This window comes from Bos javanicus, chromosome X, assembly GCF_032452875.1.
Source record: "Bos javanicus breed banteng chromosome X, ARS-OSU_banteng_1.0, whole genome shotgun sequence".
Lineage (NCBI taxonomy): Eukaryota > Metazoa > Chordata > Mammalia > Artiodactyla > Bovidae > Bos > Bos javanicus.
The window spans coordinates 101,059,974-101,083,589 of NC_083897.1; the positions used below are offsets into that span (position 1 = coordinate 101,059,974).

Consider the following 23,616-nt stretch of genomic DNA (forward strand, 5'->3'; position numbering starts at 1 on the left):
AGTCTCACATGCTGTAAAAAAAAAAAAAAAAATTACACGTTAAAGATAAGAAGATTCAAAAGCAAAAGAGAGTTGTGGACAAGACTACCCAAATCCCATGCAACATAAGCAGAGGATTTCAGAAATAGTAACCAGAACCTGGAGACAGCCTGAATCACTCAAGCAAGAAGCTCAGCATAGTGATAGGCTGTCATGGTCGATATTCAAAATGAACAATGAAGTTGCAATGCTGGCAATCATTTAATTAGAGCAGAGCTGGCAGGTGCTGAAATAATGAAAATAGCTATGGATGTGCCTTTCTGAGGAAGAGCCCTGGATAAAGATACTTGTGTTTAATTTTCTTAAAATCTAGACTACAGAACTCCTGCTACCAGTGCAGCAGTCAGGCAGAGTTTTTCCCTTTCCTACTTAAGTTCATACTTACACTCCCCATTATCCAGGGAAAAATTTTAAGTGAAACAACAAGGCTTTCACAGCATACAGACATAATTCCCTTATTTACCAATAATATGAATTGATTTCTATTATTAATATAGTCTATTTTGCAACAACATTGTTTGCAGTCCTATTATCACGATCAGACAAAATAAGACATTTCTCAGCCTCTCTTGCAGCTCCAAGTTTTCAAATTACTACGTTCTCGTAAGTGAGATGTCTATGAAGGGATATGTAAAATCTCATGATTCCCTTCAAAGAAAGGGCTGTTGCACTCTGCTTTCTCTTCCTCTGACCAGGTCCTTGGAATGTAGAACCAGATCCTAGGCATTAGATAAAGACAACTCAAGAAAGAAAAAATATAGACCAATTTCAATTATGAACAAAGATGCAAAGATGTTACATATTAGCAATCCCAATCCAGATATAACTAACAACAATAAAAACTTACTGCTAATTTGAATTTACTTCAGAAATGCAAGACTGATTTAAGGAGAAAAAACATAAAATTATCTCAAAGGATACCAGAAAAGTATTTTCATACAAAATAAAAATGCTGACCTTAAACCAAAAATTTTTGAAGTTAGTTGTCATTAGAGTAAGGATGTTCATTTCCATTCTTAGATTGTTATTTACTAAAAGAAGAAAACTTAATCATACTTCGAACATTTAAAGTAATATAAATTACACCTCAAAAGAGCTGGAAAGAAAAATCAGCTATTTTTGTGGAGTTAATTAGTTTATATGGAAAAACAAGCAACAAAGAAAGGACAGTCAGGGAAAGCCTAAAAACAACAATGGGGAAAGGATGTTGTAGCAGTACCATATACATACTGTATATGTAGTATATAAACATGAGCTTCCCTGGTGGCTCAGACGGTAAAGAATCCCCCTGCAATGTGGGAGTGAAAGTGAAAATCACTCAGTCATGTCCCCATGGACTGTTATAGTCCATGGAATTCTCCAGGCCAGAATACTCGAGTGGGTAGCCTTTCCATTCTCCAGGGGATCTTCCCAACCCAGGGATTGAACCCAGGTCTCCCACATTGCAGGCGGTTTCTTTACCAGCTGAGCCACAAGGGAAGCAATGTGGGAGACCTGGATTCAATTCCTGGGTTGGGAAGATCCCATGGAGGAGGACATGGCAACTCACTCCAGTATTCTTGCCTGGAGAATCCCCAGACAGGGGAGCCTGGTGGGCTACAGTCCATTGGGTTGCAAAAAGTAGGACACAACTGAGCAACTAAGCACAGTGTAAACATATTGCAAACCTTTATAAGTAAAATAGTATAGTATTAATTCATGCACAGACTAATGAAATAGACCAGAGAAACTATAAATAGACAAATCTGCATATGAAAATTTACCATACAACTAAGGCAACATCTCAAATTAGTAGGGAAAAGATGAATTTTTTTAAACAATATATTGTATTGAGATAATTAACCACAGGAAAAGAATAAACTTAGATGTTCCTCACACTACAAATTAGGGATAAATCCCAAATGGATCAAGACTTAAATTAAAAACCTAAAACCATTCAAGTACTAAAAGAAAATGTAGGTGATCTGTCTAACATCTGGAAGTAAGGAAAAAACTATCTTATGATTCAAGATGTGGATGCAATTTAGGAAATACTGAAAAATTTGACTAGATAGAAATAACTTCTGCATGGGCAAAAACAAACACAAAAGCAAATTAAAACAAGTGGCAAACTGCAACTTTTATCACAGATAAAGGATAAATACGCATCATACATAAAATACAGCTATATAAAACGGAGAAAGAAAACAACAGTCCAACTGAAAAACTGGGAAGAGAGATGAACAAATATTTTAAAGAAAATTCGAATAGTCTTTAAACTTCAATTAAAAATTCAATTAAGAAAACGCAAGTTAAAACAACTAGAGACATGATTTCTCATTCATCAGATTCCACAGAAGTCTGACATGGATTTTCTTAGTTAAGACCAAGGAAAAGCAAGAGATCTGAGATGAGTGGTTCACACGGTGTGTACCACTCACGAAGTTCACAGCAATCCCACTAATACCAAAGAACCACTAACAAAAATACAAAAAGAAACTTGTACTATTTATTGCAGTACTACCTGTACCAAAGAAACTGACTGAATAAACAATGGAAGAAATCACCATGACATGAGATTAGGCAAAGGTTTCTTAGCTATAAAACCAAAAGCACAAGCAATGAAAGAAACAGTTGAAAAACTGGATGTCATCACAATTTAAAATTTTTGCACTTCAAACTATACTGTTGAGACAGCGAAAAAATAAGCCACAGATTTTGAGAAAATATTTGCAAATTATATCCAATAAAGGCTTATATCCAGAATGTACAAAGAACTCTTACAACACACTAATTTAAAAAAATGTAAAAATCAGCAAAGGGTTTAAATAGGCATTTCATCAAACAATATATACAAACAGCTAATGTGGTCGTTAAACAATGCTCAACAACAGTCATTAGGAAAATGCAAATAGAAACCATAATAAGATACTATTCCCTATCCACTACGAGGGCTACACTCAAAAACTGGACAATTTCTGGTGCTGATGAGGATATGGAGAAACCAAAACCCTCAAACACTGTCGGTGAGAATGTTAAATGTTACAGCTACTCTAGAAAACAATTCTGGCAGTTTCTCAAAATGTTAAACATAGATTTACTTTATAACCTGGCAATTCTACTCCTGATTATTTACCAAAGAGAACTGAAACTGTATGTCCACACAAAAATTCGTATACAGATATTCACAGGGGCAGTATTCACAACAGTCAAAAAATGGAGACAACTAAAATGCTCATCAACTGATGAATAAAAAATATGTGGTACAGTCACACAATGGAGTATTAATAGATAATAAAAAGGAATGAAGTATTAATACATGCTACACAAGGATCAATCTTAAAAATATATGCTTAGTAAAAGAAGTCAGTTACAAAAGACTGCATATTATGATTCCATTCATATGAAAATACCCAGAAAATACAAATACATACAGAGAGAAAGTAGATTAGTGCTTGCCAGGGACTGGGCATGAGGTTTCGTTACGGTGAGATGGACAAGTCCTAAAATAACTTTGGTTATGGCTGTACAACTCTGGAAATTTACTAAAAGTCACTAAATCGCAAAATTAAAGCAGGTGAATTTTGCAGTATTTAATTATACTTTAATAAGCTTTAAAAAGACTAGAAAAGATATCTTCAATACATTTTTTTAAATTATCAAAATACACTGTTAAAACCTCTACATGTCAAAAACAAAGATAAATTAGGCAACATAAAAAAAATAAAATCCACCTTAAAAATCTGAAATGGCAATTCAGATGAAGAAACCCCACTGATCAGTAAGCTTATACTTAAAAGTAAATATGATATGAAAGATTAATCTGTCCAGGCACTGCTTAAACTAAGAAAATAGATTATTTCATTGCTGTGCGCAGTTCTTCATTTAGGTATCCGGGGTTGGGGATGGGGGACACATGTACACCCGTGGCTGATTCATGTTAACGTATGGCAAAACCCACCACAATAGTGTAAAGTGATTAGCCTCCAATTAAAATAAATAAAGTTTTTTTTAAAACGGTTAGCTTCAGTTGTTCTCAGAGCTCCAATTACAGACAGACCATAGCAATAAAGATTTTCATTTTGCCTTCCCTTTTCAACCTAATACACCCATCTTCAAACTTCTTTTCTACCTAAGTACCAACTTAAGGAAACCAAAGAATCATTTGTTGCCATTTGGTTTTGCTGGCTTTAACTTCCACACTTTGGATCATCTTTGGCCAATAAATTAATTCAGAATAAACTAATTATTTTAATACAAGGTAATCAAAATCACTGCAGATGGTGACTGCAGCCATGAAATTAAAAGACACTTGCTCCTTGGAATTAAAGCTATGACTAACCTAGACAGCATATTAAAAAGCAGAGACACTATTTGCTGACAAAGGTCTGTCTAGTCAAAGCTATGGTTTTTCCAGTAGTCATGTATGGATGTGAGAGTTGCACTATAAAGAAAGCTGAGCACCGAAGAATGGATGCCTTTGAACTGTGGTGTTGGAGAAGACTCTTGAGAGTCCCTTGGACTGCAAGGAGATCAAACCAGTCCATCCTAAAGGAAATCAGTCCTGAATATTCATTGGAAGGACTCATGCTGAAGCTGAAGCTCCAATACTTTGGCCACCTGATGAGAAGAATTGACTCCATGGAAAATACCCTGATGCTGGCAAAGACTGCAAGAGGGAGGAGAAGGGGACGACAGAAGATGAGATGGTTGGATGGCATCACCAACTCGATGGACATGAGTTTGAGCAAGCTCCAGGAGTTGGTGATGGACAGGGAAGCCTGGCGTGCTGCAGTCCATGGGGTCGCAGAGTTCGACACAACTGAGCAACTGAACTGAATCATATAAGACAGAGCAAACCAAGAACACTCGTTTTCTTTTTCCAATCACTTTTCCCTAGAATAGTTTCAATTAACAAAACAAAAAAGCAAGAGCACAATATGTTTTGAGTATAACCAGCAGTGATCTGCCAGAGAAGAGAAGGGGAGGGAAGAGAAGGGTAGGGGCATGCAAATGTGCACTAACCTTCCAGTAGTCAGATTGTAAACTGTAGTACCTCTGGTATGCAGATAATGCTGAAAGAGAGAAAACAAGCATGAGTCACAATTCTGTCCCATTTCAAAATCAATTAATACAAGTTTCAAGAAACATTACAACAAAACTCCCACCGTAGCCACCTCCGAGCAGACATTGATATTTAAAATGAAACAATTTAGAACTCTGAGGCATCCCTACTCATCGTCAGACAAGGTAACAAATGTCAAATATATGGGAGTTCAAGGAAGTAAAACCATGGTCATGTTTCTTGAACAGAATCCAGGCAACCTCTTGAATCAACCTGACCTTCCTCAGAGACCAAATCTGATAAATGGATTAATATTCTAGAATGTGATGGGTCATTTGTTCTAACAAGTAATCTCACTTCCAAAAGTGATTTAAGAGCTCAACCACCTCAAAGAGCAAAGGAACTACAGTTGACTACTGAACAACACAGAGGATAAGGGGCACTGACCTCTGCACAGTAGAAAAGCTTCGTATAACTTAGAATCGACCCTCTGTATTCGCAGCTCTGTATCCTTTGACTTAACCAACCACAGATCATGTAGTATCTGTAGTATTTGCTACTGAAAAATTTTCATGTGTAAGTGGACCTGTGAAGTTCAAACCCCTGTTGTTCAAGGGTTGACTGTATTCCTTTTGTGCTGTTTCCTTTCATATTATCAACAAAAAACCCAGTCCACAATCACCTTACTCTAAACTCCAACTCTATTCCAAAATAGGGCATCTCATACCCCTAAATCCATCTCAAGGTTTAACAGGCTCTGGAAACAATTACAGTACAGTTGTCTTTTGGTAGCTGCAGTGAATTAGTCCCAGGACCACCAAAGATAACAAAATCCACTGTGATCAAATCCCATAGTCGGCCTTGCATGTGCAGACTCCACATCCACAAGTCATCAACACAGCAGTACATATATGTACTGAAAAAAACTCTCATGTAAGTGGACTTGTGTGGCTCAAACCCATGCTGTTGAATGGTCAACTGCAGCTCTCATCAATCCAAAAACTCAGTGTGAAGTGAAAGTTGCTCAGTCGTGTCTGACTCTTTGTGACCCCATGCTATACAGTCCATGGAATTCTCCAGGCTAGAATACTGGAGTGAGTAGCCGTTCCCTTTTCCAGGGGACCTTCTCAACCCCAGGGATCAAACCCAGGTCTCCTGCTTTGCAGGCAGATTTTTTACCAGCTGAGCCACCAGGGAAGACCAGTAAGGAGGAGGTAAAGTTATACATGCACATTAGAATTAGGAGAGAGACCTTTTTATAAAGAATTCATGAGCAGTAAGTCATGGGGATGTAATGTACAGCAAGATGACTATAATTAATAATACTATATTGCATATTTGTAGCTACTCAGAGTGAATCTTAAAAGCTTTTGTCACAAGGGGAGAAAATTGTAACTGTATATGGTGACAGATGTCAACAAGACTTCCTATGATCATTCCACAGTATATGCAAATATCAAATCATGTTATACACCTGAAACTCAGTTATATATTAATTATACTTCAATCTTCAAAAAGAATTAACATTTTCAAATAAAATTTTCAACAAGTGCAATAATTTTGTGTGTGTGTATGGGCGGGGTGGGCAGGGGGAGTTTCGAACAGAGAAAGGTTTATTGCAGGGCCAAGTAAGAACAGGGCAGTTCATGCTCAAAAGACCTGAACTCCCTGCCTTTCCTTGTTGTATTTTTTTTTTAATTGGAGGATAATTGCTTTACAATAGTTTCTGCTATGTAACAATATGAACCAGCTGTAAGTATACGTGTATCATTCCCTACCGTCTTGAGTCTCCCTCCTACCCGCTCCCCACATCCCTCTTAAGTCACCACAAAGTAAGTAAGATTTCCAACAAGTGTTATAAGATTCTGTACTGATAAAAATGGGGTAGGTAGAAATTAATATTACCTAAAATCCCAGGTATAATGTTTTCGTACTGTTTATCAATAAGCTTCCAAAATGAATACCATATACAGAACTTTCTGAATATGTACCAATTAGAGAAGCATCACCCCAAACCATCATCACATATTTGAACAAATAACTCATTTGAATAATGTTCATCTTTTTTGCACAAAGATGATGCCAACCAACCACTGAAAGGACATTTAGTTTGTAATTTTTCCAGCTTTGAGAAGAGTTGATTTCAAGCCATCTTCTGTTTTCTAGTTCTTCATACAGGAATGTACGTAGCTCATAAAGATCAACGATTAACTGTTTTCTAAAAAGAAAAGCAAACCAACTTATCAGGCTAGACAGAGGAGTCAAACAAGGTTTGACTGACTGATTTTATAGAGGACAATCATGGAAAAGGTGTTTTCTCTACTAGATGTGAACAAGGAAGCATGTGTCACCAACTGCCACCACAAGGGAAACTGGTCTTAAGGTGAAGCCCATAGAGGATAGCAGTAAGATGGAAAGTACCGGGATACTTCTAGACTTCAACTTGCCTATGAACTTTCAACTTCACATGTGAGGAAATAAATCTCCCTATTGTTTAAGCTAGAATCAAGTCTTCAATATTTTTGCCTAAAAACATTCTAACTAGGAGAAGTCAAGGTCCCTGATAATTTTGTGCAGTCACCATACCAAACCTGGACTGCCCCTTTAAAGGGAATTTCAACAAACTCGGAGATGTTTCCAATAATCTGAGTTACAATATATATTACATGATTTCATAAAATACCCATTTTTTAGAATTTGAAGAGCCCTTACAAAAACAGTACGATGTCCTCCAAAGTAACTAAAAGTGAAGTATAAGAAGCCCCTGTGATTACCAATTGGGAGATGATGAACTGAAAAATTAATACAAGCCCTCAAGTTCAAAGTAACAAACGTAAATGCTCCAAACTGGAAGTAGAGATTTATAAGACACTTCTTCAATGAACATTTGTTATCTTTCCATTCATTTACACAGTTTTCAACCATGGCGGGGGGGGGGGGGCGGGCAGTGGCGGTGTGTGTGTGGTGTGTCTAAGCACTATGTTCAGTCGCTCAGACGTGTCCGACTCTATGCGACCCCATAGACTGTAACCTCCCAGGCTACTCTGTCCACGCAATTTTCCAGGCAAGAGTACTGAAGTGTGTTGTTATTTCCTACTCCAGAGGATCTTGGCAGGAGGATTCTTTACCACTAGTGCTACCTGGGAAGCCCCCTCAACAATTATACATCGCTCCAGTAGGCCTAAGATCCTATTTTAAGAAAAGACTTTAACATATTAAACATGTTTCCTAATCCAAACAAATCATTAAGACTTTACAAGTACCCATCACCATAGTCTCTCTAGTGAAATTCTTTTAACTAAAGCACAATCCTTATTTCTAATCTTTAAGTCAGCTACCTATCATGAAAATAAATTCCTACTACACTACAACTAGATTTTCCTGAACTCCTTAATAGAAAATGCGGGAAATTATTTATTTGAACATCCTTATATTGCTTAAAAACCAGTTTCAGGATTGTAGCATACGTCTAACAGCTTTTCCTTCCCTAAACCACCTAATCTTCACTTTGAGATTCTAAGTTATTTATTGGCTTAAGAAGTCCTCGTTCATACCACTAGGAAATCTTTTTAACAATATTTTAGGCCAGACTGCCGTTTTCTTCTGCCACTTAACCAAGAATGGTGTCCTCAAACATATTAATTTCAACTCTCTATCAACCAATTTCCAAAGCTCAGATCTTTTTAATCCTCGAAATCAAGTTCATTTACAGACTTAAAATTACTTTTTAAAAATAATTTTGAATTTTACTTTTAAATAAGTCCATTTAGTCTCTGTAGATTATTTAAAAGGGGAAAAATATAATGAACTTAAATTATTATAGAAAACTGGCAAAATTTAACAAAGGAACCAGGTCTTAAAAAAAGTAAAAGCAAAAGAAAACAAAAAGAAAAAAATAAATGCAAATGAGAAGTTAAATTTAACTTTTGTAACAACTTAACGGTTCTGTAATCTTTCTCATTCTCTTTTATTTTGTCCTTTACTTCATAAAAACAGGAGGAAGAGTGGAATCAAACAAGGAAATTGTCAAGGATAAAAGAATCACCTACACAGTTGGGAGAAGTGCTACACACAGTCCTTCAACTACACCTGCCCTTTAACTTCACAACTGTGCTGTACCATTTTTATGTATGAAAATGATGAAATTAAACAGTAACAGTAATACTCTGTAGTGTTAAGAAAAATACTCAACAGTGGCAAGAATTCAAGAAAATAAGCAGTTTATTATTCTACTGGCACTGTAAGTATAAATTGGCAAAACTTTTTGTAGCATAATTTAGCACTATCCATCAAAACTGTGTGTGTGTGTGTGTGTGTGTGTGTGTGTGTGTGTATACATGCTTTCACTCAGTAAAATTTACCAAGCTATCCTTCTAAGAACGTAAACACAGAACTTTGCAAAAAGTTAGTTACAAGGACAGACAACAATGAGTATATAGTCTACATGTTCAATAGGGAACTGTTCTACCTATATGATAGAATACTATGCAGGGAACTGAAATGTAAATTACAAAGCATGTTTTTAAGACAGAGATTAACCTGATACACTACGCTAAAGTTGCAGCATTTAGTTCAACTTTAAATATTCAAAGCTTACTGTTAATAGAAAAGCCTCTGAAGATTTATATCAAAAATGTTTTTTAGGACTTCCCTGGTGGTCCAGTGGTTGGGAGTCCAGCTGCCAATGCAAAGGACAGGAGTTTTATCCCTGGTCTAGGAGGATTCCACATGCTGCAGAGCAACTAAGCCTGCGCCTCACAACTATTGAGCCTATGCTCCGCAACAAGAGAAGCCACCACAATGAGAAGCCTGTGCACTGCAACTAGAGAAAGCCTGTGTGCAGCAATGACGGCCCAGTGCAACCAAAAAAAAAAAAATTTTTTTAAATTTCTTTTTTAAAAAGATTTGCCTTGGCAGTTCTCTGGTGACCCAATGCTGAGGACTCCATGCTTCCACTGCAGGGGGCACAGGTTTGACTGCTGGTTCGGGAACTAAGATCTCACATGCAACATGGAGTGCCCCCCCCCCCAAAAAGTGCCTATAGTAGTGTGGCAAAAAAAAAAAAATGCCTCTAAATGATAAAATATAAATGAGCCATTAAGGCATTCCTATAATATTTCTTAATTATTCTTAGATAGCTTGCACCAAGCTAGATGCAGTGAAATACATGTAACAAAATACACGGTTCCTGCTCTCAAGCTGTTTACTTTTTATGGTTATATGTATTCTAATGCTTTTCTGTAAACAATGAACATATTATTTGTGTAAATGTTAAAAAAAAAAGTGTACTTCTTGTGTTAAACTTAGATGGTCAAGATTACCAAATGAGGGTCACCAGAAAGGCCAACAGGATATGGTAGGGAAAAAAGCCATTTTAGGTAAACTTGGTTCTAATCCTGACCTCACTGCTTCCTATAAGACTGACATCAAGGAATCTAATTCAAGCTATTTCCTTACAGTTCACAGGCAGCCCTGAAGTTTGTCAGTAAAATAGAAAGCTGTAACAAAGAACAAAAATAGAAGTCCAAAGCCGTATTGTAACTCATCTGGAATTAAAGAAAGATCTAGAGAAATAGAGCTGGAGAGTAAAGAGGGTCAAGAAAAAAATGTAGTAGGTGACAGAGACTTTCTCATGCTTGGAAATATTATGGCTCTGAGGTAAGACTGTCAAAACAAGAGAAAGAGGGTGCACGCGATGACAAATTCACACAGTACAGGAATGAAAAGAAACAACAATGTAGGTTAAGAGTGACAGCTTTGCCTGAAAAAACAAGAGTCTTCTTCAGAGTGAGATGCAAAAGAAATGCAAGAAGATCTAAAATTCAATCTATACTCATATTAGACTATGCACTAATTGCAGGCAGAACTCAGCGTTTCTCTTTTCATCCCTAAGCTAATGTGTAACACTATAGGCAGCAGGTTAGCTGCTCGTGGGTGAGTCTATGAGATGGAAGGGAAGGGAAAGGAAAAAAGTACAAACAAATCTCTCAGTTGAACTGACTGCCATCTTTAGGCCTAAATAAGCTGTGATTGCCTGAGATTATTATTATTATTAGGTCAACAGATCTTTGATTTATTTTTTATATCTGAGGCTGAACTAAAAAGCTGTATTTATAACCTGGGATAAAAGAGACCTCAGAAAGTTTATACTATTTCACTGTTTATAAGTGACTGATGCACTGAGCTCTCTAGCACCTTTCTGCCTTCTCAAATCTATGACTGCCTTAAACACATCTTCTCCTATATGTAGCATTAATACAGATTAACATTTGAAAAACCATTTGGATAGCATCCAACATAACAGACCTTTGTCCCTAAGATTAGAGACAATCGAACAGGAAGCTGGAAAAGCGAAGAAACAAATGCAATCCTTTTACTCCCTTATCAGCATCTTTACTGAGGTTTTCAAGTCAAATTAATACATTTAGTGAAATCTCAGATTTACTACTTCTTCATTATTAAAGTAATATACTCTTCGAGATCTTTAAAATCGCACATTTGGTTTACAAGAATCATCAAGTAGCTGTCTTATTTGTAGTCCTTCTATCTAGTCCTTTAAGTCCTCTCTAGTTCTTGAAATTACTACAACTTTTGCTTGTTGCCTAGATATGGTGTTCTGATAACCTGGCTTATGGTCACTAATTTTCTTCCTTGAGTTATTTCTCAATTGCATTTTCTAATTCTAAGCCATAAATGTGTGTGTGTGTGTGTGTGTGTGTGTGTGTGTGTGTGTGTGTGAAGTCGCTTCAGTCGTGTCCAACTCTTTGCAACCCCATGGATTGCAGCCTGCCAGGTTCCTTGTCCATAGGATTCTCCAGGCAAGAATACTGGAGTTGGGTTACCATGTCCTCCTCCAGGGGATCTTCTGACTCAGGGATCAAACCCACGTCTCTCACATCTCCTGCATTGGCAGGCGGGTTCTTTACCACTAGCACCACCTGGGAAGCCACAAATAGACCGAACAAAATCAATGATTCTCAAATGGTGTGTGTGTATGTACACACACACACACACACACACACACACACACACACGGATGGAGTGGAGTGTTGACACACACACACACGGATGGAGTGTTGTCATTCCACCCCGGAAACACAGCAATCAACAATGACTGTTCTCTCATAATTTTCCATGCTGCTGCTAAGTCACTTCAGTTGTGTCCGACTCTGTGTGACCCCATAGACAGCAGCCCACCAGGCTTCCCCGTCCCTGGGATTCCCCAGGCAAGAACACTGGAGTGGGTTGCCATTTCCTTCTCCAATGCATGAAAGTGAAAAGTGCAAGTGAAAAAAAAAAAGAAAGAAAGAAAAAAAAAAAGTGCAAGTGAAGTCGCTCCGTCGTGTCCAACTCTGTGCGACCCCATGGACTGCTGCCTACCAGGCTCCTCCGTCCATGGGATTTTCCAGGCAAGAGTACTGGAGTGGGGTGCCATTGCCTTCTCCATACATATTCACAAATATTTACATATAATTTCTATTAATTAAACTGTTCCTATAATCCATCACATATATTCACAAGAATATATACACCTGTCTTTAAGCCCTGGTCTCTCAGGTGTTCTTCAACCCAAAGAAGAGAAATCACAGTACCATCTACATGGCTTAAGTCTATCTGACAGCCCCATGAGCTGTTTAGTTCAGCTGAGGTTGATGGTTTAGCTATGGGTGTAGGAGTGGAAAGGAGGTATGGTAGACACTTAAAAACCATTCGAATCCCATTTCAAGGAAGACCTGTTGGCAGTTATACATACAAAAGACAGCTTCTAGCAGTGACTGCTCTAAGCTGCAGAGAGCAACCCTGAGGTCACACTCCTTTCCACGTCCAATATGGAATGATGGAGTATAAAGGCATGAAGGGACTTCCCTGGTGGTCCAGTAGTTAAGAATCTGCCTCGGGGAACACATGTGTACCTGTGATGGATTCATTTTGATGTTCGGCAAAACTGATACAATTATGTAAAGTTTAAAAATAAAATAAAATTAAAAAAAAAGAAAAAAGAATCTGCCTTCCAATGCAGGGAATGCAGGTTCAATCCCTGGTTGGGAAACGAAGATCCCGTGTGCCTTGGGGCAACTAAGTCCATGAGCCACACCAAAAGATCCTACATGCTGCAACTAAACTAAGACCCCCAATGCAGCCTAGATAGACAGACCGACCGACCGACAAGATAGATAGATGAAAAAAGGCCTGGTCATCATGACCCAACTTGTGATAGCTTTCTGAAAGACCATTCTAGCTCCAGAGCTCTCCATGGAGTTGACCAAGGCTGTCACAGCTTAACTTCTCCCTCTGTCCAATTCTGGTTCCATTTCCCACCTTCCACATAAGTGTTGATCCTAAAGGTACTCCTTTCTAAACATCTTGTAAGCTAAACTCACTTCAGAGGAATCCAACCAACATGAGGCTAAGTGCAATGAGCCTCCAGCCTCCATTTTCCCACAATTCTCTAACCTATTACTTTTTTAGGATAAATTCCTAGAAACCAAATGACCAAATCAGGTGACAGAATTTTTTTTAAATTCTTCATAAATACTACCAACCACAGGAGTTAAAAAAAGGGCCTGTTTTCCATCTACTCCAAATTCCTCTGAAATGACAGGAAAGATAATTTCTAATGAATAAATTCATAACAGAAATGATAACCAAAGTATGCTATATACAGATCAGAAATTTTTAGAAATTCATCCTATCTTAATGGAAGCAGATGAGATCAGAATAAGAAATAAGGGCAGAAAAACCAAAGTACAAAATATTCACAAAACAGGTTCTACCATTTTCTACTCCAAAAGTAGAAGCAGTTTTTCATAAGGAACCCCAAACTCAGAAAACTTCACATACAAGAGGACTCAGAACAATATATAAAGAACTGTCCCTCAGAATAAACAGGGCTAGTAAATCTCCTACATAAATACATCTGAGCAGTTTACTCACACGTTCACTGAGTGGTTTATGTTTATTCCCCAAGAAGTTATGGTTTATAATCTGTTCTCTAAAAACAAACATTTAGCTGGAGCTGGGGAGGTTCTCATTTTGCAATGCTTTCAATGAAAAAAGGAGGAAGTAGCCTTCAGGTAACAAATGACTCCATAAATTTGTGGTGACGGTGACGGTGTGTCTAAGTGGTTACTAGACACTGGCTCTAGTCTGGGACTTACAGGAAGACAGTGAAGAGAATGGATATAAAGAATTCAGTAATTAAGTATTTTTAAAGGATTTTTTTTTAAGTGGGAAAGCGGTCAATAAAGCCTCAAGGATGAATTCAAACAACTCACATCTTATTTCCTAAGAAGCCATCAGCTTGAAATCTGAAATACAAATGTATGCCTCTGCATCCATTCTCTCCTTCCTCTTCTTCCTATTACAATCAACCTACTGCCTATCTATCAATGGCCAGTTCATCTACAAAGTAAGCAAATGGGTCACAGAGTAGATTTTTTCAAAGGCTTAAATCCTTAGGTTATCCTTCTCCTCTCCCATCTAGATTATTCCTACCAACTAGGTTGTCAAACACTGTCTAGTTGCAACATACCCCCATCCCACCTTCAAAACAAATATCCCTAGACTTCTCATTACCTTCAGAGCCAAACATTTTATAAAAGGAAAATGCAGCTAAATCCACAGATGAATGAAGTTTTAAAAGCTAATTAAATAGTTTTTAAATGACCACTAAGCAATAAGGACATACAGACTCATATGCAAACCTAAGTCTGGGTCTCTGTCTATACGCTGTAAAACTAGTGTAGTCTCCAAGCACAAAGTGCAGCATTGAAAAATAAAACTGCACAGAACTCTGTATTATTTCCTTTGTATAATGGTTTCCTTTACGTAACCGTTTTAATTAAAATTAAAATATCCAATAGACTAATTGTTAATACCTATTATCCTGAAGTCATTTTTCTTAAGTACTAACCAGTTTCACAGAGGAATCCCAAAACACCTGAACAGCTAGTACTTCCTCCCCTCCTTTTACAGATTATAGACAGAAGCTTAGGGATATTTATATATAATCTGTTAAAAGTAATGCAACTGAACCGTAGAGCTGACCTGGGAAATAAATAAGCCTAACTTCAAATTCCATGGTATACCTGTCTCAAAGTAAAATCACATTTTCATTAGGAAAGTATTTGACCTATTATAAAAGAGGCATAATTAAACATCAACAATCTTTTGCTCTAGCACTGAAATAACCTTCTAGTTTTTCAGCCTACTACATACATTTGTGGAAAACAAGCATAAGTCCATCCACTCCCATTAAAATGTTTACTATCATCAAACTGTTAAAATGTTATTGGTTATACAATGTTACTGGTTTGCTATGGATTTTTGCCTTTGGTATTGAAGTGTATGGTATTTGCAGGTGCTTTTAACTTCCCAAGTGGATAGTGGCCTGTGTCAGCAGCATGGTAGCATAAAAAGGATGTATCTTGGGGACTACCTTCAGTTATTTAACTCACTTATTTCCAACAGGAAAAAAAACTTCAAATGAATAAAAAAATGTTTTATCCACTGCTCAAGCTCATGTGTGACCATCTCTGTTACTTACCGTTATAACATGGCTACAGATCAGATTTTCATTCAAATATTTTCAAGCTAAAATGTAAGTTAAAAGATAAAGAAAAGAAATGCAAGGTTTGTGTTACTTTTCCAAACTTGTCCATCAATGGCTCACTTTCTATTATGGTCAAGCCTTTAAAACACAGGCACCTTTCACATGGCAAAATAAAACAGCAGTACACGGGTAGTTATCATTTAGCTGAATAGTCAACCTGCTGATTTACATGGAGTCGTGTGAACTTTTCCCATTTCCATTTTTTCTACTTTTTTTTTTCCTCATTGTTTAGGGGTGTTCATAAGCTTGCAATTTCTTAGAAGTAAGAATAGTAATACCTTCGATAGAGTACGATTACAATTATTTTGAATACATATATAAATCAAACAGTATTTAACAAGGGGAAAAATTACCTTTTGGATAATCTTCCAATAAGAGGTTGAAGTGACCTAATTGACAAAAGAAATCAGACTCCACTTTTCCTTCAGCTTTTAAGATTAGAGATTCGTAGCAGCGAACGGCCTAGAAAAAAAAACACAAACATTTAAGAAAAAGACAAAACCCTAAAATGCATTTCCTTCCTGAGATTATGCATATAATCCTCCATTCAATCACCCAAGAAATCAATATACTTTATTTCTATCTCAGATACAGCCAAAGCATCAATCTTCTAAAACACCTACATGTTTATTAAAAGAGCCACTAATTATGGCATATCCTTTTCCTATCTGTAAGACGGAAATATTTGCCAAAGAAGATAACGAAGGAGCACTTTGATAGCTTTATTCATTAGCTGTAAATCTAAATTTTTACTGTGGTCCGTGTTGATATAAACAAATATATCCAAAGATGGGAAGAACTTTATTTATGTGAGAATTCACAGAATCTCCAGAGTAATAATAACTACCATTTATACTGAGGAGCTACTTTTTACCATAACCTTTACCCATTTAAACTACCATAAACTGTCTTTCAATTATCTTAACAATACACTTAAAACCCACCAACTCTTAACTCTATTCCAAATTTTACCCCCACTCCAATACATGCATATGCACTCAACTCTCACTGCTTCTTCCCTGAAGAAAATCGTATTTTAAGGATATCATTCTTTTTTTGTAATCCAAGAGAGTACAGGGCAAAAATGAATGATGGAAAGAAGCGAATTCTGGAGTTTGACAAATTCCAGTTGTCATTAGCTACAGGAGATCCTAGGGAACTTATCCTCTCTGATTTTCAGTTTTAATAACACTCAAAGGGCTTGTTACAGAATTAAAATCAGAAGACTTCTCTTAAGGGTTCATCACAGTGCTTAGCACTTAATAATTGTTTCTCTACCTCCCACTTAGGTTAAGATAAAAAAAAACGAACTCTTTCAAGATTGTTTCAAGCATCCCAATAATCTTGTCAAAATTTCCCTCCTAACAGTCTACTCTATAATGCTGTTACGTGTTAGTTTTCTGGAGTCGATAAAAGAAGAAATGTGCATGGCTTCTCAAATGTATGAGTATATTCTAAGGTTTGGTATACAAAAAAAAAAAAAAGTTTCCATTATCAAAAGTTCCTTTCACCACTGCTTTAAGAGCTTTTGATGGGATAAGAAAATGTGATGTGGGGCAGAGTACCCACTTAAAACGCCTTGATTTTTCCTCTCCTGTAAAATAAAGAGCCTTTGGTGAAGAGTTTCAAAATTTACATCCTAAAAATTTACCTATCCAAAGCACATACACAAGTATTTATCAAGTTTAGAAAAGTCTTCCTAAACAAAGCAAATTTGGGAATAATTCTACCATCCTTAAAGTCTAACACTTATTAAAAAGACTGTCTTCTGTTCCTACTCTACTCTTACCTATCTACATGTGCATATGTACCAAATCACTGTCACTGAAAATTTATCACTGTTTCCCTATAAAAGAGTCTGAATGCTACACTGACATCTCAGAAATTACTATAATTGGTAAGAATGAAATTTCAAGATCCTCTTTTATTTAAGTCATATATAATCTGATATGGCAGATGGTTAGAGTACAAAAATATAATTTACTTCTGTGTTTTTAATACTTTACTTTTGTGTTTTTAGTATCAATGAAATTTATAAAATTATAGGACTGTGACAATTCTTAATTTTACACTAAATAAAATGACTTTTTAAAGCTAAAAATGACATTATAAAGCTAGTTATACTCTGTTTTTTAAACTCTTAGTAAGATATTTAGAAACTTTTGCTACTCCTCTCTGATAATTTCTTATGGATAATTAGCATTAACTTTACAAGCAAATAAAGTTTCATGGTGAAAAAGGATTCAAGACATAAACACGAAGTTTTAATAATCTAAGCAAAAAGATGGCAAAGTTCTATATGGCCTCTTATCACCAAACATTGATTCCACTACCATGATACTCTATTACCTATCTTCCACTTCCCAAAAAACAAAGGAACACATCTACAGTGAGTACTATACACAACTCTGATCATCACAAAACACACCAGGTAAAAAGGAGAATGAACAATTCATGTACCAATACACTTGGACTTGATGAAGAGATTCACAATAATTCCCAACAAAGCTAGCATGTACCTAAACCTACCAACTAAATGTTGATGGTTGAAGATGATGCTGACAGAGCCAAATATCAAACGAAATGAAGATGAGCAGAAAGGCAGAATAAAGATTCCAAGCACCCGTATCACCATTTCACGGTGAAGCCTCATGAATTTATTTGAAGTGTTTGAGGTAAACACTGACATTAGATACAGGCAAACAATTTTTTTAAAGCATTTAAAGGAAAATACATAAATGGAGCAAGTTTCCAATACTACTAACTCATAAAATAATCTAGAATGAAACAGTATTTTTATAATAAAAGTTTCAATAAAGGGCTAATTTTAAACACAGAAGATATGCAGTTAGTTTAGATTTAGAACAAAGTTCAGACAAACTTCTATTAAGTAAAAATATTTGTTAAAAGGGTTACTTTTATATTCTCGCCTTTAAAAAAAATTTTTTTTAATGTGCACAAGTAAAATCATCCCCTTTCCTCTAGGATTCATAGTACTTTCAGTGTAAGGATACTCAGAAATTTGAATGAAAACCATTTTCCCCAGATCAGCATCATTCAATAGAGCGTGTTCTGCAATGACAAAAATATCTCATAATTTGTTCTGCCCAATACGGTAGCCATTAAACATATGTAGTTATCGAGCACTTGAAACATGACCAGTGTAAGACAAGCAAATTTTTAAATTATTCCACTTTAATTTGTATTTAAATTATACACATGGCTACATATAGACACATGTAGAAACATGGCTACCAAAAAAAAAAAAAAAAACATGGCTACATATAGATGCATGGCTAATGGACAGTGTAGACTGGATAATTTTTAAAGCTTAAAAACAATAAATTCTCAACTCATATGCTAAACACTAAGAAAGCAAAAATTTCTTATTTTTCTAAGTGAAAAACCTATTAAAAAAATAAGGTATATCTTGCACTAAGGGATGAGCAAAACCCTCCATAAAAATCACTTTTAAATCCTATAGTTGTTTATAGTTAGGTGCTTATATACCTGTAATCTTTACTAATTACTAGAAAAAAAAATTGAGAAGGAAAACAAAGTTAATCATTAAATACTAGAATCAAAGGAGAGTAAAGATTCTCCCAGGCTTCCCAGGTGGCTCAGTGGTAAAGAATCTGCCTGCCAATGCAGAGACGTGGGTTCAATCCCTGGGAAGATCCACTGGAGGAGGAAGTGGAAACCCACTCCAGTATTCTTGCCTGGAGAATCTCACAGAAAGAGGAGCTTGGTGAGCTATAGTCCATAGGGTTGCAAAAGAGTCAGACATGACTTAGCCACTAAAAAACAACAAAGATTCTCCCAGCTAAGCAGAGAGACCAGATGTCTTCCTCTCACTACAGTGCTATTATCCACAATGTTCAATATAGTTTGTGCTTGGTAGCTGCTTTGCTTTTATTATTTGAAAAAAGTCTCAGAATACTAATATTATCATTGTCCTCTATTTCTAAACTCTCTATTTCTAAGATTAGAGCTCATTAAAAAAAAAAGACAAATAATTTGCCTTTTTATGTTAAGCATTAAAGTACTTTATGATAAGCTTGGTAAGTGCCTAGCTAAAATGAGTTGTTACTATTTTAGAACTGTAAAGCATAGGCAACATCTAAACAAACAAATCTGAAAGATTAACTAAGTACCTGAACATACAAATGGTAGAGAAAACTAACGTACATTTAAATACCTCAATGGTTTCCCGTTTTTCTTTCTTTTTCATTCTAGCATTCTTTGCATGCTCAGTCATGCCTGACTCTTTGTGGCCCCATGGACTGCGGTCCTCCAGGCTCCTCTGTCCACTGGATTCTCCAGGCAAGAATACTGGAGTGGGTTGCCATTTCCTTCTCCAGGGGATCTCCTCCACAGTCTCCTGCATTGGCGGGCAGATTCTTTACCACTGCGCCACCTATCTCAACACAGTCCTAGTGCGGGGGTTCCCATTCTGAAGCCCTTCCTCTTCTATCAGGCTCCCAGATGCTTACTGCCTCCCCTACCTGTAAGCTCCATCAGGGGAAGGGCCATATCCCAACCCATGATCACATGACAGGGACTTAATAAATATTTCTTGAATTAATGAAGCAATGTCATGTTATTATTTTAGGTTCTCAAGTGACCTTCTCTTTGTCTTACATTTCCATTCCTTAAGAGCTGCAAGTCAGGATGCTAAGAATTAATCTTAGTAGTTAGTTAAACTCATTCCCGTTAAGATATAAATCACTGATATGTTAAATGAACCAATGGTTTTTAAATGAACCAAACTTTTAGGTTGAATATAATAAAAGCAAACATACAGTCCTGCCCACAATTCCTAAAACCAGTCACAGACATAAAAGACAATTTAGTAGCTGACTACTTACAAAAGATTAAGGAACTGAAGACGACTACAGGTCAACATGTCATCCATGAAATAGGGCTATTAAAAATGTATTCATGGTCCAAAATAATGAAGTACATTATACAGAACAACAACAACAATCAGCTCACCAAAGTCTGCTCTGACCAGATCTCTAAAATTATCTTTAAGTTCTGTGTGCCACACTTTAACAGGTGGTAACATAAAGAAGGTTGTAATTGTGGTGAAAGATGAATAAACTATCATATGAAAATTATTTTAACTGAGTTGAGCTGAGGAGAATCATCAGGGATGCTTTAACTTTACTTGTATTTTAAAAGCTGTCACTTAGGAGAAAAGATTAACTGCACTCTGGATAACTCCAGACATCAGAACAATGAATGGGTATAACTAACAAGCAAATTTAATTTCAGTTCAATCAGAAAGGAGTAACACTTAATGTACCAAAAATTAAATAGGCCACCTTTTGGGGGGGGGGGGGGGGGTTGGCCACACCATGTAGCTGTGGGATCCTAGTTCCCTGACCAGAAATCGAACCAGCACCGTCAGCAGTGAAAGCTTTGAGTCCTAACCACTGGACTGCCAGGGAATCCCCTAAATGAAATGGGTCATCTTTCTTTGGCTTATATTAATGCAAAAAATTAAAGAATAAATTACTAAGGTTATCTTTGTCGGGGTAAAAAGGAGACTTCTTACTTTGGATACTCTGAATTTTTTAAAGATTCCTTGGGCTTCTCGAATATAAGCACACAATGTGTAGTATTATATATAATACATACCAACAGACAGACGTGTGTATATGTGAATGCATCTCTCTTGACTTAAATCCATGATTGCAGTTTATTCACTTTGAATTTACAGAATTTCTAAATAAATACACTATCTTGAACTTCTCCCCCAAAACCATAAAAATGTCTGCTTCATTAATGCTTCTCAGTCTTCTCAGAAATCTGTCTCATAAATTAGAATTCTTCCCCTTCCCAGACACTCAGTGATGCCTTTACCCGTTTTTAAAATACCTTAGGAATCTGAAAGGTTGGAAGTACCTGAGTCTAAACCATTTTTTGAAATTTCAACACACCATATATAAACAAAGTTACACAATTAAAATGATAATCTTAAGTATTATTGATTCTTAATGACATCTATTCTTGAACTTATATATCAGACTTTCATACTTCTCTTTTTAATTTCATTTACTTTTTAAGTTAAAATTAACACATTACCAATTCTAAAGGGTATGTAGTAAAGTCTCACAATCCTGATCCAAGCCATCCAGGCCCCTTTCCCAGAAGCAACAAGTGTAAAAAGTTCTTATTATATTCAAGATTATTTTGTGCAGATGCAAGCACATATATTTTTCCCATTTTAGTGTTAATATTTAGATACTTATATGAACAGTGTTTATATAAACTTGCTTCAGATTCTAGGTGTCCTTGATATCCTTTCTCTTTTCATCTGTTAACAGAACCTCTAAATTTAATTAGACATATGCTGACACAGAACACTGGGGTCCCCAGTCATCGTTGTGGTGTGGCCTGATGATTAAGTTCTGGCCAATGGGATCCCTAGCTGGAAATTATCCAAGTGGTAAAAGCTACAAACTGAGGATAGAAAGTAGGAAAACAGGAGCCCAAGTTCCTGGAACAGTAGAGTTCCTGAGCAGCCCAAAACTGATTGCCTCTGAGAATTCTTTTATACAAGAAATAAATGAGTATGCACCCTTCTTTTCTCATTTAAAACAAACAACCAAAAAAAACCAGTCTAATGAAATAATCATTAACACATACCAACAGGATAAATGAAAATTAAAAGAAATCTAGTTAACTGTCACCTATACCTAACATTTTAAAGAAGATAAAAGAACTTACACATTTGTTACTCTACACTACCTCCCTCACTCCAACTTTCAATACCCATCTTTTGCATGAAAACAAAGTCAGTTAACCAAATTTAAGCCTATCAACCTCGATTTTGAATTTCTCAGCCTCTCTGGACTCTGCATTCAATAAGAAAGCATCACTCAAGAAAATATCATAGCACCTTAAGTACCATTCTTTACAAATAAACTACTGAAAATGCTTTGCTATTGCAAAACATTTTCAAAGAACTACACTACTGAAATCAAACTAGATAATCAGATCAGATCAGATCAGTCACTGCTGCGACCCCATGAATCGCAGCACGCCAGGCCTCCCTGTCCATCACCAACTCCTGGAGTTCACTCAGACTCACGTCCATCAAGTCAGTGATGCCATCCAGCCATTTCATCCTCTGTCATCCCCTTCTCCTCCTGCCCCCAATCTCTCCCAGCATCAGAGTCTTTTCCAATGAGTCAACTCTTCGCATGAGGTGGCCAAAGTACTGGAGTTTCAGCTTTAGCATCATTCCTTCCAAAGAAAACCCAGGGCTGATCTCCTTCAGAATGGACTGGTTGGATCTCCTTGCAGTCCAAGGGACTCTCAAGAGTCTTCCCCAACACCACAGTTCAAAAGCATCAATTCTTCGGCACTCAGCCTTCTTCACAGTCCAACTCTGACATCCATACATGACCACAGGAAAAACCATAGCCTTGACTAGACGAACATTTGGTGGCAAATTAATGTCTCTGCTTTTGAATATGCTATTTAGGTTGGTCATAACTTTCCTTCCAAGGAGTAAGCGTCTTTTAATTTCATGGCTGCAGTCACCATCTGCAGTGATTTTGGAGCCCAAAAAATAAAGTCTGACACTGTTTCCACTGTTTCCCCATCTATTTGCCATGAAGTGATGGGACTGGATGCCATGATCTTAGTTTTCTGAATGTTGAGCTCTAAGCCAATTTTTTCACTCTCCACTTTCACTTTCATCAAGAGGCTTTTGAGTTCCTCTTCACTTTCTGCCGTAAGGGTGGTGTCATCTGCATATCTGAGGTTATTGATATTTCTCCCGGCAACCTTGATTCCAGTTTGTGTTTCTTCCAGTCCAGCGTTTCTCATGATGTACTCTGCATATAAGTTAAATAAGCAGGGTGACAATATACAGCCTTGACGAACTCGTTTTCCTATTTGGAACCAG

At 36.7% G+C, this 23,616-nt stretch overlaps 1 protein-coding gene across 8 annotated transcripts in view; it reads right to left on the bottom strand.

Annotated features, from left to right (window-relative positions):
• KDM6A (lysine demethylase 6A) overlaps nucleotides 1-23,616 on the bottom strand; it is a 180,346-nt gene that overhangs the window by 102,662 nt on the left and 54,068 nt on the right. For all 8 annotated transcript variants that reach the window (XM_061410366.1, XM_061410365.1, XM_061410368.1 and 5 more), the window contains exons 3-4: nucleotides 16,049-16,157; nucleotides 5,044-5,093 (exon numbers count right to left, since the gene is read on the bottom strand). In XM_061410366.1, coding sequence (XP_061266350.1) covers nucleotides 5,044-5,093; nucleotides 16,049-16,157 — 159 coding nt within the window. The remainder of the gene's footprint in view (nucleotides 1-5,043; nucleotides 5,094-16,048; nucleotides 16,158-23,616) is intronic.